The 16,481-nt window shown below is 46.2% G+C and overlaps 1 protein-coding gene and 1 long non-coding RNA gene across 3 annotated transcripts in view; one reads left to right on the forward strand and one right to left on the reverse strand.

Moving 5' to 3' along the window:
• PPM1H (protein phosphatase, Mg2+/Mn2+ dependent 1H) overlaps positions 1-16,436 on the reverse strand; it is a 134,117-nt gene extending 117,681 nt beyond the window's left edge. The window contains exon 1 of one of the 2 annotated variants that reach the window (XM_035332715.1): positions 15,861-16,433. In XM_035332715.1, coding sequence (XP_035188606.1) covers positions 15,861-16,111 — 251 coding nt within the window. In that variant the 5' untranslated portion in view covers positions 16,112-16,433. Of the gene's footprint in view, positions 1-15,860 lie in introns of both variants that reach the window. The other variant, XM_035332725.1, reaches the window with a different exon arrangement.
• Positions 15,985-16,481, forward strand: part of LOC118170478 — a 3,368-nt gene continuing 2,871 nt past the window's right edge. The window contains exon 1 of the long non-coding RNA XR_004752737.1: positions 15,985-16,103. This is a non-coding gene — a long non-coding RNA (uncharacterized LOC118170478). The remainder of the gene's footprint in view (positions 16,104-16,481) is intronic.

Here is a 16,481-nt window from a genome sequence, read left to right on the forward strand (position 1 = left end):
GCTGGACATCACAGATTGAAAGCTGCCAGAGGATAACAATAATAATATTGGCTCTCTTCCAAGATGATTCTCCTCTTTTATGCTCTGATTCACCACACAATTAATTAAAAGGATCAAAGGTCATGGGTGTACTTCATGAATTACACTTCTCCATCACACCAGATGATCTATCCAGCTGGAAAGTAGAGTAATGTGGCTTTCCTATCTCAACAGGTACTCAAAGTGTGTCAGCACTCTTAGATGAAGATATAATTATAAGTTTTCTGTTTGTTGAAAAACAGACAGTGGCTAATTTCAAGTGATCAATTTGATGGGAAGGGACAAAGTGAAGTAACAGGCACAAGAAAACAAAACCCTTTCAAGGTCTCCAAGACCTACAGCCTGTGGGGCATGCTCTGAATGCATAAAGGCTTTTGTTTACAAGACCATGAATTTGCTTTCTTTAAAATAGAAGTGCCTAAAATGGTCTTCTTGAAGGCAACAGAATAATTTCCTTTTTGAAAATATCATGTCACAGGTCACTGCCAATACAGACAGATGAAACCTACACTCTCAGCTGTGGTGTATTTTCCCTAGCTGCTCCTACCAGGTAAGGCAGGTGCTCACACACAGAGTCTGCATTTGTAATAGAGAAACACTAACAACGGTCCTAGACTTCAATCAGGTGTCAGTTTTTTATTTCCAGGTTTCTAGACCAAATTTCTATTCTGAGTTGACTGAGACAAATAGATATTTCCCTAAGTACCTTGTCAGACTACTTGGCAGTTTGGTGGCCACATTTCACTTTTCAGTAATAGAAACTGGGTCCATGAAACACATAGAAAGAGATGCACAGAAGTCAGCTTTGCAGTCACATCACCCCTCCATACACGATGGAGATCTGAAGACATCCTACCAACCACATGAAGAGACTGGGAAGCCAACGCTTTCTACAGTGCATCCCTCCTCTCCTCAGATGAACAACACAGATCCAGTTTCCCATTCCAGAGGCATGTTACCACTAGCTCCCTTGCCCACAAAAATTAACAGAACTGCTACAAAATTAAAGCTTTTGTAACTCTCCATCCTGCAGGGCTGCAAGCACAGGAGGAAGGGATTCCTTTCCTACAAGACACCCAAAGCAGATCAAGTCTCCTGGAAAGTGTAACCACAGATTATACAGCTACCTGGAAGTGTATTACACATTTCTGACATCTGAGGTTTTTGTTCAGATATCATGCTGTTTCTTCAAACAACAGGTTAAAACTCTTTTGACATAAGTCTGCAATCACATTTCCTCCCATATCCCCAAAGGCTGACTTTCTGCACAGCTAAATTCACACAGCTTACCAGGTTTGTTTTCCATTTGATTTACAACTAAGTCTGCTGAAGAATATTGCGTAAGCCCTTATCTATAGATACAATGCTTGCTTCACTATTTCACACGTAAGAGAGTAATAGCTCATGAAGACACTCTAGCAGCAGCGTTCCCAAACAAGCTTACTTCACGCCTGCTGTATGAAAACTCCACTGTGTTTTTCCATTCCCTGAAATAACACTGCCCCCATCTCTGCCTACACAAACATCCTTTTAATTCCAGTTAAGATGAGCTCTCCTGCAAAATGCGACGTTAGCTCCATACATGACTTATACCCCTCACTCTGCTGCGTGACATGCCACTGCTAGGTGCTTTTGTACTGCAAGCACCTCTCAGCCAAGAGCAAACCCTGCCTGCCCCATGCTGCTTGCTAGTATGACTTTCACTGGAGATATTTTGGTTCCTTCAGGTCTTGTTAAAACCCTCACACAGGAAATACTTTTCAAACCCCATTCTCATTTTAAAAGTGAAGACCCTATTGCCATTCCTCCAGAGAGAGCTATTTGTTGAATGTTTCTTTCTGACTATTCCATTTGCTACTCATGCACCTTTGTGATATCAGCCTTATAACCTGTCTGTAACAATGCTTGACTGCTTACTGGTGCAGTAGGTTTATTTTATTTGCTGAAGTCTTTTCCTAGTGGCACTCCTGCAAGGCTGGCGAGAGCGGCGTGGAAGCTCACAGCTCTGTCACACTGTCAGAGAGCAGGGTCTCAACAGCACGTCCAGAAAAAGAACAGGACAGCTAGTTGCATATATTATTTCTTTTGCGTTTCGTTTCAGGAATGCAGGCTAAAATATTGCACAAGAACAGAAAGATGAAGAATAAGATGCTACAGAGCTTGGGAAAAGCTCTTATTTTAGGATTCCATAAAATAAGCACATCCATCTTCAAACGAAAAAAATTGCTTTCTGCAGTACTTAACTATGGACTACTAAAACAAAGACTTGCCAGCCTACCCTTGGAAGAGCTTCTGTTTGAGAAGGAACTTCCTTCCAATGCAGAATATCTACACACTGCTTTTCAATACAGTGCATGCTGCCATTTTCAATTTCAGTCTCCACAGAAGGGCCTTCTCCCACAGATTGGACTGTCATTCCAAATAGAACCACACTTGGGAGGATTTTTCAGAGTGGCTCAGTTTGCGCCCCCCTAATTGCACCCTGCTTTCAGCTGCAGACTCGTTATTCCCAGTGGAACTGTGAGAAATGGCAGGTTAATGCAGGAATGAACCCAGCCACAGCACAGCAATTCCCTCAATGCCCAGTAGAGTCATCTGCCAAGCAGCAGAGCGTGAGAGGTTATATCTTCCTTAAAACACATTAAAAAGCCTCTGGGTTTTCATGACACCTACCTCTAATGTTAGTTTCACTGACTGATCCAAGGCCTCTAGGCATTCTGACACAGAAGGCCCTGACCTGTCACAGGCCTTTCACCACTGTGTGTCCTCACACAACAAGCTCTGTCCACATAACTCTAAGTTACAGAGAGAAGAATCATCTTTTATCACCGCTTACAGCCTGTGATAGGGGTTTCCATTCCTGTTAAACGATTCCCCTGACACAAAAATATTTAGCCTGCCTTCAGTGTGCTCTCTCCTGGTTTCATAAAGCTTGATTTCTATTCCTTCTCCTGCAACTCCTCTGCATTTCCTAATTACTTTTTCCATAGTCATTATTTCTCCTTTTAAGCTTTGCCCATAATTAAGGGTGAACACTATTCTCAACACTGTTTTAAATTGCCTCTGTAGAAGTCTGCATTTATTTTCCACTATTGCATCCCACTTCCCTTGTATTCTAACATTTTCTTTGGCTTTTTGACTACACCCTGAGCAACTATTTTTGGTAGCTCTCTAGAAGGATTCTAAAGGGGCTACGGTAATTTCAAAATGCATACCTGTGTAACTAGCTCAGATCAGCTTTGCCAGCCACCACTGCATTTCTCCAAAATTACATCCACCTAGTTACTCAGCTAGTCTTTCCAAATTCTACAGGAAACACGGCAAAGTTTCAAAGATGAAAGAAGAACAAAAACTTTCCCTTCAACTATTTGTTGCTTTTCTTTCTTTATTTAAAGCCATTCATTTATTTACACGATAGCCTCAAGAGGTGTACTTGCAGTAGAGGAAGCTGTGAAGGAACACAGCACTAACACCATGTACCAAACTTCTGTAAGCAACTGCAAGAGAAGCAGCATGCTTTACACATGTAATTAAACTAAGTGTAAACAAGGCAGTCTGGCACAACCTCTCCAAATACCAAATTGACTAAACCTAACTGGTGACAGGATTAGCACTACAGCATTTTGTTGCAGTTGCAGCATCGTCTCTCCCACCCCTCCTACCTTTTGCAAACTTTTGAACTGCCATGAGGGGACTGACACCTGAGGCCAACTAAGCACCGAAGACAAAATTAATACTCCTTTTTAGCCGACTCGGTGACTCTGCTCCCACTTTGCATTCCTTCAGGGAGCTGGATGGGCATGTCACAGCTTGGACTTGGCCATCCTTTCAGTGGGGCCTGCATTACTCTGCTCTCCCCAGGACCTGGGGCAGCCACCACCAAGCCTCCCCAACCTAACACGACCATACACACACTGGTAGGGGAGGGAACATGATGGGGAGACAAGGGGAAGCCTCAACTCAGTACAATGCAGAGACTGAGAGAAACTGCACATCTCTAATTTGCTGCTTAAGCAAGCAATGTGCTCAGTCTTTAGGTCTCACTCCTCTCCAGAATTCACTCTAGAAGTCTCACGTAGCATCTGACTCAGATTAACCACACTTATTTTCAATTTGTCCAGCAAATGAGCAAGGTGTGAATAAGACACCTTTCTGCCTGCTTCCACAGCTTCCTCATACTTCATCCTTCGAGTCCCCTGGAAACTGGGACAGTCCCCAGCAGTGGTGGTACCGAGGACCCCACTGCTCCCAGAGGCCACCACCTGCCCCCAGACAGCACCCAACCTTTGAATGCGACCAGTTGTTGTTAGCAAATGATGTGGCATTGAAAGACATCCATCTCAGGTTGCACTTTGCGTTTCACACAGCAAAAAGATGATCTTTGTCCCCAGAGCACCTCATTGTGCTCTGCTGCACTTACACACAGCAGAGGCATTTTCCATTCCTTTCATGAAGAGCCCTACCTCTCTCCTAGCCCAGCAGGGTTGCAAACACTTCAAACCAGCCTCTCAAGAGAAGTCAGCATATCTGCCCCCTTTGCACTAAAAGGAAAAACACACACCCCAGGTCATTCACTTCAGGCAAAGTTGCAGCTTTTATTAAGAGACTGGTTCCTTGTCTGCATTAATTAATTATATATATATATTTATAAAATAGCAATTTGGTCATTAGCAGTAACATATTAGCAAATAATAGTATTTAACGTAAGCCTTTGGTCTACAAAGCTCCGAAGAGTAACTTGCAGTGTGTAAGTATAAACTGCTTCTTGCCCGTGCTTAAACATACACAGCTACCTGAAAGGATTATGCTCCTTTTATGTTTCCACTTCCATCCTCTTGGTTTCAGATTTCTAAATTACGCTGAACAACAAAGAGTAGAAACAAAGCGCCAGATATGACAGTTCATTTCTCTCTTGCCACTGTCTTTTTTTCAAAGACAACCAGCTGAGTAGCAAAACAATCGCTAGCCCCTCCACAGAAGCCCTTCGGGTGCTCCATAGAGCTAGCTGGTGATGTAGGCATCAGGCACTTCTGTCAAACCCAGCAAGAATGGGATTACAGTTAATCACATTAGCCTATAACTTTTTTTCCTCTAAAAGCAGGATTACAGCCAGAGATAGAGAACTTCCCACATTCCTGCATGCCAGCTGCATTCTTCCCGACTTCATTTGATTAACAGCTAATAGAATTACAATCCACAGACCTGGGTTTTAGGGGATTATGCCAGAGGGGTTGCTGCAGGCACTCGTTCAGCTGTAATACCCAGCTTTGCACTACTGGAGAAGGACAGAGACCTTAAAATGACATTGAGAAGTACACTGGAGGGAGCCCCAGCCTAAAGAAGTCATCACATATATTTTCTCATCTATCGTATTTCCTGATAATATTGGGCTAGAGCACGTGTGCCTGATTTAAGTTCTTGCTTTCAGATGATGTAAGATAATGGTTGAAAAACTTTTTTGTGGGAAGGGAGGGAAGATGGGAAGAAAATATTTATATTCTGCAAATATTCTGAAATTGCTCATTTTAGAACAACTCAAAAAGCTCTGATGTATGTGATGATTTAAGCAACCATATTCATTAGAGTTAGCTTTAAGATCAGTATTTCTCATTTCTGAATACCTACCCGAGTATATCAGTCGAGAGGTATACTCCATCCTCAGCTGCACCAAACGCACTGCGCAGGTTTCACTCTATGGGTCTTAAAATTTCTGAAGAAAAAGTTTTAAAAGTTTGAACTAAAATCCAATGAGGAAGTCCTTGGAAAGAAGTGTGGGGTGGGGGAAAACAATTTCCTTTTTCAATCAAGACACCTACAAATAAGTGCAGCATAGAGAAACAAAAACTAGTTTGAACTGTGCGATTCAACTTTAGCACAAAAAAAAAAAAAATCAGCATTCACACCTGAAACAAAGACCTATAAAATAGATTTGGGTAAAAACAAACAAATAAACACTTTCTCTAAAATGCTGTTTCAAAAAAAAAAAAAAAAAGGCACCAAAAACCACACTCGCTTATAAGCAGTCATTTAAGGAACTCAGTTTTACTGCACAGACTTCTGCAAAGCATCACATACTGCTGAACAAATAAACAAAAACCTAAGACCTGCACTCTAAATGCCAGGGAGCTCGCACAGAAGCTGAGCAAGGGAATTAATGGGGTCTGAGGGCAAGGGGGGCACTAAACCCCCAGCACATCTCCTAAAACTAACAGAGGTGCAAGGAAAAGTGCACCCTTGCGCACTTTCGTGCTGCTCAGCAAGCCTGGCATGTGCAGGCAGACAGCCGGGATGTGATGGGTTGAACACAGTGGCTCTCGCCTTGAAACAATTTGCAAACTGCGCTCACGGGACAGGGCTCGGCTCCCGGTGACAGCCCTGGGGCCTGCAGCCATTTCAGGAACATACTTCCCAACCAGATACTACAGGAAGCCTTGCTTCTCGCTATCAGACTCACAGCTTCTCATTTTCTCCTCCTCATGACCAACCAAAAAGGAAAAAAGTTGACAACCAAGGAAAAAAAAAAAGGCAACTTCCCTCAGGAGGGTAGGAGGGGGAATTAAATAACAACCATCATCATAATCATTTCATTCATGATCATTGCCACTTTGGGAAACCTCACTGATCTGTCAAACTGCATCCTCCAAAACCTAACAAAAAGCCTCCATACTCAGAGCAGCAATACCTACAGCATTTTCTCAGCCTTCCAAGTGCCGGGCAGCTTGCAGCACAAGGGATCCTGTTTCACTCCGGAGAAGGTGTATCAAGTGTTTCACAGCTGGGTAAAGGCTGAAGCTGCCATTTCTGGAAGACCCGACGGATCCCAGCCAGCAGCACGTCTGTCCGCACAGTGACCTGCTATAGCTGAAGGTACTGAGACCTCAGGAGAACACAGGGATAACGTTTCTTCCCCTTAGACTATTCTACAAAACAGAGCACTGTCCCAGACAAGAGTTGGAGATGTGTCCTCCATCCTACTTCAGACTTCAGAGACCAGACCATTAGTTCTGCTTGGTAGATATTTTGTGACATTACAACCATGCACTATGTGTCATCTGTTTCTAAGGAGGCCTCTGACACATACCTGAAGACAGACAAACAACACTTAGTCTCAATGAATCAGTGATGGCAAAAAAAATAAAATAAAAGAGCTTGCTTGGCTGGAATTGGATTTCTTGGACCTCTCTGCAGGAAGCTTGGAGCGCAGAAATTAGAACAGGACATAAAGGACAGAACAGACTGGGAAATTCGGAAGGGCTCATGGGAGGAGCAGGAGCAAAGAGAGACCTCATCTCTGTTGGTACCTTTGTGTAAAGGGGCAGAGGCACGGGCAGGACAGCATAAACGTAGCCTAGCTGCAGGACCAGCAGTTTAATAGAATAATTTAACTAGGCAGACTTTGTAAACTTGACTACATCAGGATCCCTAGACAACCTTGGAGACCTCTAATGCCAGTCCAGGACACTCTGCTTTAAGATTTCTGAAGTAGTATTCAAAACTTCAGAATGCGGTCCACAAAACCACTATGGACTTACAAACAGCAGTTGCTCTTCTACTCCAAAGCACACAGATGCTGCCCCCTCTCCAAACTAATTGCTTACAGTGCAAAACAAGAGTAGCTAAAGATGCAATCAAAGCTCAGCCTGTTTCTTCTCTTATTATAGCAGAATCCCACATGGAAAACATACACAATGCAGTGCATGGCTTCCCAGTCTTCCCACAACCCTCTCTCCCTGAAAAGCAAGGCCCAGCTCTAACTGCACCAGCTCATGGTATCAGGGTGCTATCACAGCTACAAGACAGAGCCTGAATGGCATCAAAAACAGTCAGCCAGGATTAAACATCTTATGGAAGAAGTTAAAAAAGAAAATGGGGGTAAAGGCAAAAAAATAAAAATAAATGGAAATGGTTATCCACCTCAGCCATGGTGACCATCAGGACCCAGGGTCTGCTTCCATGAGAAGAAAGTGTGTGGAGCCAACAGGATCTGACAACATTCCTCCTCCAGCACAGGAGATGCCCAGCAAAGTTAATAACAAGCTTACATCATCAGGAGTGAAACCAATGGGACAGACTGATCCTGATCTCTCTGCACCAGAGGAGAAAGAGGTTGATGCGACACTGCTGCTTCCTCATGGAGGACCAGGCCCATTCGCTCCCTGCCTGTCTCAGAGATGGTAACCACCTGGGAGGAGCACCACCACAGCCATCACAAATGTGAGGTGTGAAGTGACCTTTGGTATTAAAGGAAAGAAAGATAAAGAAATTAAATGAAGCTGAACACAAGTGATAGTAACAGATGATCAAATATGGATCCCATAAGAGGAGAACTCTGCTTCATGCCAGAGAGGCACACCTGCCACAGCAACCCTGATAACCCTTTTGTGTTTTATTTTTTATTCGTGGCGTGTGTGTGCAGGGGGGTTGTTTATTTTGAATCAGCATGAGTATGGAGCAGTGCACAGGATCCATATTTTAGTTTTCCCCAGCTATACATTGCCAACACCAAGGCTCAGAGCCTCACTCCAACCTCTGCATTCACCAGTGTCAGCTGCTGCCTCCACCTATGAGCATGTTTGGCAGGATACAACAGGCACATGTGATGCTTAGAGGGGGAACCATGCAAGAGGGTCATAGGTGAAACCAGCAACACTACTGCCATGGCCCCCTCTTGTGTTCTTCAAGCTCTTTAACTCCTATGCAATAAAAATCCCACCCCATGCCTGTTGGGTTTGGATTGCAGGGGTTGGACACAGGCTTGGACTTCTCCACCATCTCCAACAGTTTTGTAGACCGAACACTTGAAACCACAACCCCTTCCACTCCACCTAATGAGGGGGCAGAGGAAACTCTGGGGACAGTGCCACGTACTGCATGTAGCCATCCTGAATGTAAACCCTACTCGGTGAATGTAACTGGCCAAGTGGGAACCAAGACTTACATGTCATCTTCCTCCTCCCGCTTCACTGGGAGGAAAAAAGCTCCTTAGAGAGTTAAGAGATGACAGAAAGCACAGTTAACACTGAGTTGCCTCACACAGCGGCTTGCATTTTAGAGCAGCGAGTTCAATCAAGAGTCACATTCAGGGTGCAGCTCAATGCAGAACTGACCAGCCTGTCCCTAAACCCACAAACCGTATTTCTTCCTCATGCAATACACGGGTCCTGTCACAGGGATGAACTGTGCTTTGCAGCTCCGCTTCCCTTCAAGGCTAATGCAAGCATGTTTCATTTGATCACAGTCACGGGCTGGAAGAAGTTCACCCTTGAGGGCACAGCCCTGTCAGATTTCCTTATAGCACGTACCTTCCTGAGCGATGCAGCTGTATCAGAGAGAAAGGAGCCAAGCCAGAGCACGCGCCGACCACTGCCAGTGCCTAGTGAAACTGGAAAAGCCAAAACTTCCCGGAAGGACACAGATGCCCTCCCATTTTGGGAGCTGGGACTGAGCTCAAGCGAGCTCCCCAGACAGCACCAGTCCTCAGCCCCTCGGGCCAGCAGCACGAGACAGAGCACAGAGGGATGGATTTCCTACTTGTCTCTTTAGGAATCACGTGCATGCAATTTAGACAACATTAAAAACACCAGAGCACATGATTTACCCTTTCCCCCCCACCCTCCCTCCCGATTAGTTTGAAGAAACCAGAGACCACATAGGAAAAGCCAAGCACAGAAAGGCAGGAAAAATTGTGTCGTCCAAGCACGCAACTTCGAACACAGGACTCATTTTCCACATTTTTAAACTCCCCCCCCCCCTTGTCAGAGCTTATCCTCGCTGCCTCAGTTTCTTCATCTGAAGCTGCAGATTTGCACGTGTATATTCTTCTCCGAGGCTGTTCTTTAGTTATTATTTGCAAGACCCTTGGCAGATTAGAGCCATTACATAAATATTAAATGTTATGGCATCAGCTCTTACACAAGGAGAGGGAATTCTGAAGCTCTTACAACTACCATGAGGTTTCTGTAGGCTGTTTTACATGGGCCCAGGCTTAATACACATTGCCAAACTCTTATTTAAAGTTAAGATTATATTATGCATAAAAGAATAATTCGTTCACAGGAAGAGCGTTCAGGCTTCTTTAGGTATACATATGGGATTTGAATTTTTAGCTCATCCATCAGGTCCTATTCAGCCCTGTCTTCTGAACTACAGAAAAAAAAATAAGGAACATGATTTTATCCATATATAGGGGAAAAAGTAAACAGTATTTTTAGAAGTTTAAAAAGGAAAGCAATTCATTATTTCTGTGTATTCAACCTGAGGAAAAGGGCAAACAGAACAAGACAAAAATGGTATTCCTTTTTCCGGGCACGCTATCCCCCTGAAATCTGTACCGAGCGGAACACATACAAGAAACCTGTTTACAGGCAGGGGATGAGTCATGCTCCCAGCTGACGGTCCAAAAGACTGGCTCCCAGAAAGCAGATCATAACTTGCAATTCACAGGAGCCAAATGCTGCTATTAACAGGCAATGGGCATCAGAATAAGGGGTCGGGAGCTGCAAGCCCTCCATTATCCGCTGCCACGCTGCCCAACTCAGGACAAGCAGTTTCTGTGATTTGGTTTATCCCACCTCACAGACATGGTGAGCTTCCACCTGCCTCAGAGAGTTACTGCAACGCTCAGCATTGCTATAAACAGTTCAGTCTAGACAGAATGGGAAAGGTACTTCAGGGGGAAAACTACTTCTTTGTTATTGTAACCCCCAAAATCAACAAGTTTGGGCTTGATTGTGCCGACCTAAAATTTCTGTCGACTGAAAATGGGTAGAAATGATTTTAATAACCATCCTTCACTCAATCCTTGCGTACATTCATTTCTTATAAGTTAAGTAACACAGCATGAGAAAACATGATGCAACATCACCAGCCTTACCAAACAACCAGTACTTGGAGTGGAAATAAAATCCATAAGCTTCCCTTCTCCCTCCCACCTTTTGCCTTTTTCATTTTAACCTTAAGTTACTGCTGTAACAACGTTCCTCTATAATAACACTGCAGAAGGACACGGTCGTCATAATTCACCTACAACTCCGCATCCATTATGGGCCAGTAGTCACCTCACCATGGAGCAGATGTAATTGCTGCTGCAGGCCTGCAGAGCAGAGAAACCACAGCACTGCAAGACTTTCGAAATGTAACATTATGGAAAAAAAGAGCCCGGACTTCGTGGCTCATCAAACCAAAGGCACCGCTGGGATAATAAATTGATTTTATAAAGCCAAGACGCATACACACCACAAAGGCCTAGTTTCTAGCTACCTATTATGACTTGGAACTGCACAGATATCTAGAGTGGCATTTAGAAATTAAAAAAGCAAAACAAGCCCTTGCATAAAGTCACAGACAACATATGATTGAGCCTGTTTCCACATTTCCCTTAAATATTCTATGAAGTGCATGTAATGGCACCTTTTGATACTAGTCTCCAAAGAAATCATTGGAAGGTAAGAGCAGGGAGAAGAGAAGAAAGCATGTGATATAGAAAAATCTAGCTATGATCCCACTCCCAGGACTCATTATTTAGAAAAGCAATTGCAGCACTAAATTATGGACCACCAGAAATGCACATCCACATTCAATACAGATGAAAAAATGACTCAACTTTTGTTTTTCTGTAACAAAACATTATTCAGTTGCAGTTTCTCTGCAACTTCACCAGAATAAGGCTATTTCTTTGTCACTTTCAAATGTAGGATTTATTTGTTTGATGTGCTGTATGTACTCCAGGTAATTCAATCAGGAGAAGAAGGCTCTGCTCCACCCTACCAATGCTCTGTGTTCAAAGCAGGAACAGGATAGATAGAGAAAAAGGTGAAAAAATAACGTTACAGGCAGAGTTCAGACAGATGAATACCACCCGACCTGTTTAATGCTAGGTCCTCCAGCTCTGCTGCTGCCTCTACTTGGCTGGTTACATTTGGAGTTTAGCACTGGGGCCGACGGCAGCTTAGCAGAAACCGCGGGAAAGAGGTCACAGCACGCTAAAGCCAAGCGGAGAGAGGGACTACAGAAGTTTTCCTCCTGGTAACAGGGCAATCCAAGCAGATGCTCAGAAACCAGCTTGAGGTGAAGATCAGAGGAGCTCTTCAGCCTTGGAGCACAGATGCCTTTGGAGGGTGGGGGGCAACGAGCAAATGCAGCGTCAGGCAGGACTCCCCCCCTCACTCAAATAAATCACTGAACTCTTCAGAGAGCAGCAAATCTCCTTACCCCTCTGGATTAAAGGCAGACTTAAAGGAATGTTTGTTAACAGACCGCTCACTCCCTGGGTCATTCCCGATGCGTGTTAGCTAACCACATTCAGCAGAGTTATGCCAGGGATGTCCTTGGTTTAAAAATATATATATATGTTTCTAAACAAACTGATACCTCTAAAGACAATTAAAAAGCTTACTAGATGTGGGACAACTTGCACTGTGTTTCTATAGAGTTTGACAACCACTAGAAGACTGCCTGCAGTAGAAGAGTATCTCTTTTTGGAAGATTTACTTGCCTTCTGCTATTCTGTAGATCAAGAAGAGTTGAAATTCAGGGTCTCAGGTCTTCCACGGGAGTAACAGGACAGATGTTTTGGAAGGCAATTTTCAGTCTGCTCACTACGGAAAGCTGATTCCCTATGGGATTCCCACTGAAATTTCAGGAAGCAATGGTATTTTATGCTAGTATTGGGAATGTTTTTGAAGATTTCATTTGCCTGCCTACGTGCTTTGCATAATAATTATAACACTGAAAGACGGGAAACTAATAATAAAAATTAAATGCTAATTTACATTTCACTGCATAACACCACAGAGATAACTTATTTTTAAATTACCTACTTAAAATATATGACATGGATGAGCAATATTGCAAAAATATCTATTACAAAAAAGGCTCAGTATGAGCAAAGATAGAAAAAGGGAAGGACCAGTGCTTGTTCCAGGGGGACAAGTTTGATGAGCAGGCATGTAACACAGATGCTAAGGAGAAGGAAAAAAATAATAGGGTGGATTTCTTTATTGCTCTCTAAGGTGGTAAGAAATCCCTGTACTTGGGAACCAAGGAAACAAGAGAATGTCCCTGAAAACATATATATATTTGTTGGGCTTGGACTGCTTTAGTCCAGCACAAGAACCAGCTCTAACCCCAAAACACATTATCCAGCTTGGATGAAACACTGACACGAGGACATGAGGGAGCTCCAGTACCATCAGCACACTAACACACTTTTACAACTAAAGAACATGAACACAGCAAATGCCTTCCCGAGCCAAGGCATCCAGGTGATCTATTCTCCAAGCCAAAATTTCCTCCCAAAGACAGCAAGACAAGCACTGGTGCCAGCCACGGAGCATAAATCCAGTGACTCCAACCCTGCTGTGCACAGCCCCTTGACACCAGTGAAGATGCAATTAAAGCACCACACACTTTCTCCAAGGCTAAATCTCCATCTCCCAGGTCTACAGCAAACCTCTCCTTAACTTCAAGGAACAAAAAACTCAGTGCCCAGAGCTATCACTGCCGACAAACTAGTAAAACACCAATTAAACCGCTGCCCTTTGCATGTCACCAGCTGCTGGTGAGGACACCAAGCCTGCCCCTGACATTCTTGCAAGCACTAATTTGTGCTGCACCAAGAGGCAAGCACTGCTCTGGTAGTTTCCCTAATACAGATGCTAACACAGTGCTAAGTAATGGTATAAAAGTACTTCCTCCCCCACATCCCTCTGAGCAAACAAACTTAAGAACATGTACAATAGTAATTTGACCTTCCTGTTTCTTTTTTTTTTTTCCCCTTTATTTTCCTCTATATAACTCAAATGCATTCCAAAAGGAAAACAGATATTTTCAATATATACCACCAAGTAAATCTTGCAACTATTTTCAGACAGCCTGGTAACAGCTTGAGGGGGGGAGTGTTGGGAAAAAAAAAAAAAGTCAAATTTGGCAAAGCCCAATTTTGTCCTCATTTCCTTCTTTTTCTTTGTGCATTATGTCTGTTGCATTGCTTCGCCTTTGGATGACAACATCATTTTGGTAGCACTGTTTTCTTCTTAGCTACAGCACAGTGAGCTTTTTGACATCTGGTTACAACCAAACCCCGTTTTGGAAGCGCAGAGGGATGTTTCTGGGAACAGCCTGGTAACACTTCCACGAGCTCTTCTCTTCCCTTAAGGCAGCAGTACCCCCCTTGAGCTCTGCTCCACAGGGGTCAGTTACTGCAGCCAGGACTGCACTGGGAGGGGATGAGATAAAAAAGAAAAACAAACAGATAAAGCAAAAGGCTGATCTCTTTCCACAGAGGTAACAGTAGGAATGGAGAAGGCCAGTAACTTTATTACGCCTCCCAATTAACCAAACTGCTCAAAGCTCAGAAGAAGTATTTGAAAGTGATCCTGGCACAGTCTCCTTTCACTATTACCAGAGCTGGCTACCTTGTCTCCAAACACTCCCCCCGAGCTGTAGGTTTCAGCTACAGGGTCTCTCCCAGCCTTCTCCTTCCAGCATCCTCATTTTCCTTCCCCGGCAGTCCCGGGCAGAGGCTGCCGGTAGCGGTGGATGCGCAGACCTGGGAGCCAGAGAGCCTCCCTCCCGCTCCGTCACCAACCTGCAATTACAGCTGCTCGCTGAAAGCCACAGCACCTCACGTAAGCTAAAAATAGCAGCACTTACTTGCTTTGGTAAAGAACTGCTTTTTAAGGGACTATTATAGTAGCAGAACAATCAGAGCTTACTTTTAAACATTTAAACTTATAGTTCCTGGGGAATTCGCTCAGCAGCATATTCAATTCCTTAATAATCCACGGAGAACAATCCGATCTGAAATTCTTTATAACTCCCTTCCTATTTCAGCATCCCCGATGATGCAGCAACTCATATCAACCTTTTAAATAACGCTAACAATTGCTCATTAGCAACACAAAGCCTTCGCTGTAGCGTTTGCACTAGCTTTGCTGGGAATTCACGGATGCCCAAAGAGACAGTAGGGCAAAAGAGCTGGTAGCTTGGAAGAGCTCCTTTGGTGGGACTTCAGCAATCTGCCAGGAAGAGCGACGTGGACGACACGGTACAGTCAGGACTTGGAGACGGCAGCAGGGAGACATCAAATACTCGGCCCTGCTCCCAGCATCACCAGAGCAGCAACGTGTGCTGGTACAAGAGTCAAGTGCAAGGACGTGCCTTGCCTCTGCAGCCGCTGCCCTTGCCAGCGGGACGAGGAGCTGCATCCAAACGAGTGCTGCCCTTTGCCTGCAGCCAGTGCTTGAGGTGCAACCACATCGCTTGCGCTCAGGGCTACCACCGGTCCCAGCCGGGCACCCTCCAAAGCAAACAGCACGACACAGACCAGAGCAATGAGCAACTGGGGAAGCCCGCTTTTAGGATTATTTCCATCAATTCAGAGCTCGTGTCCCTCACGTCTTCCCCCAAGCTGGGGGCACTTTGGGAAGAAGCCACCAGCCACCACTGTGTGACTTCTTGCCTGCTGGTGCCCCCAGACCCCATCCCAGCCCTTCTGGCTAACTGGAAGCATCCACACACCCCCAACAAGCCGAGCTCCCTGCCAACAGCCCCTCCATTCCCGGCGGGGCTCCGGCCTCACCCCCTCCTCCCTGGGGGGACTCCAACGCCTGGGGGGGACACAGGGCACCGCAGATCCCCCCCCCCGCCCCCGCCGCCCCAAAACCGGCTCCCGCTGCCCTTGGGCGCCGTGCAGGCCTTGAGGGGAGGGAGAAGAAGGGGGAGAAGAGCCGAGCCCCTGGGCTGAGGGCAGGGCAGGGCAGGGCAGGGCGGAGCAGGGCGATCCCGGCCGCCCCCCACCTGCCCGCCGGAGCCGTACTCACTCGGCGTAGCCCGTGGTCCAGGGCAGGCGGCGCGTCTCTTTGCTGAGGATGAGGATGGGCCGGGCAATGTGGTCGGCGGAGCACTCCACCTCGTCCGGGGACAGCCCCAGGAACTCGGGTCTGCCGTAGGGGAAGCGCAGGGGCAGGTCGGAGCCGCCGCCGCCGCCTCCCCCGCCGTGCTCGCCGCCCGCGCTGCCAGCCATGATGCCGCCCATGAAATTGGCCACGGCGGACTTGACCCGGGTGAGCATAGTATCCCGCCGCAGCCGCCGCCGGGGAGCCCCCCGCAACGGGGGAGCCCCCGCCGCAACCCCGCAGCGGAGGGGGGGGGGGGGGGCTCCGGGCCGAGCCGAGCCGAGCCGGGCCGGGGTGCTCAAGGCTCAGGGGCCGCGGGGCGGCGGGCTCATCGCGGCGGCAGCAGCGGCAGGTTTCCCCCTCCCGGCTGGACTCAGCCCGGTGGCGGCGGCGGCTGCTGAGTCATGTGATGGCGAGGCTGGGTTCGCCCCGGCGCTTCCTGCTCCTCCTGCGGCACCGCCGGAGCTCACGGCCGGCCGCCGCCGCCCCCCCGCCTGCCCCCGGCCCCCGGCAGGTGCGCGGCGGGCGGGGCCGGGCCGAGCGGGG

The sequence above is a fragment of the Oxyura jamaicensis genome, chromosome 1 (assembly GCF_011077185.1).
Source record: "Oxyura jamaicensis isolate SHBP4307 breed ruddy duck chromosome 1, BPBGC_Ojam_1.0, whole genome shotgun sequence".
In the NCBI taxonomy this organism is placed as follows: domain Eukaryota; kingdom Metazoa; phylum Chordata; class Aves; order Anseriformes; family Anatidae; genus Oxyura; species Oxyura jamaicensis.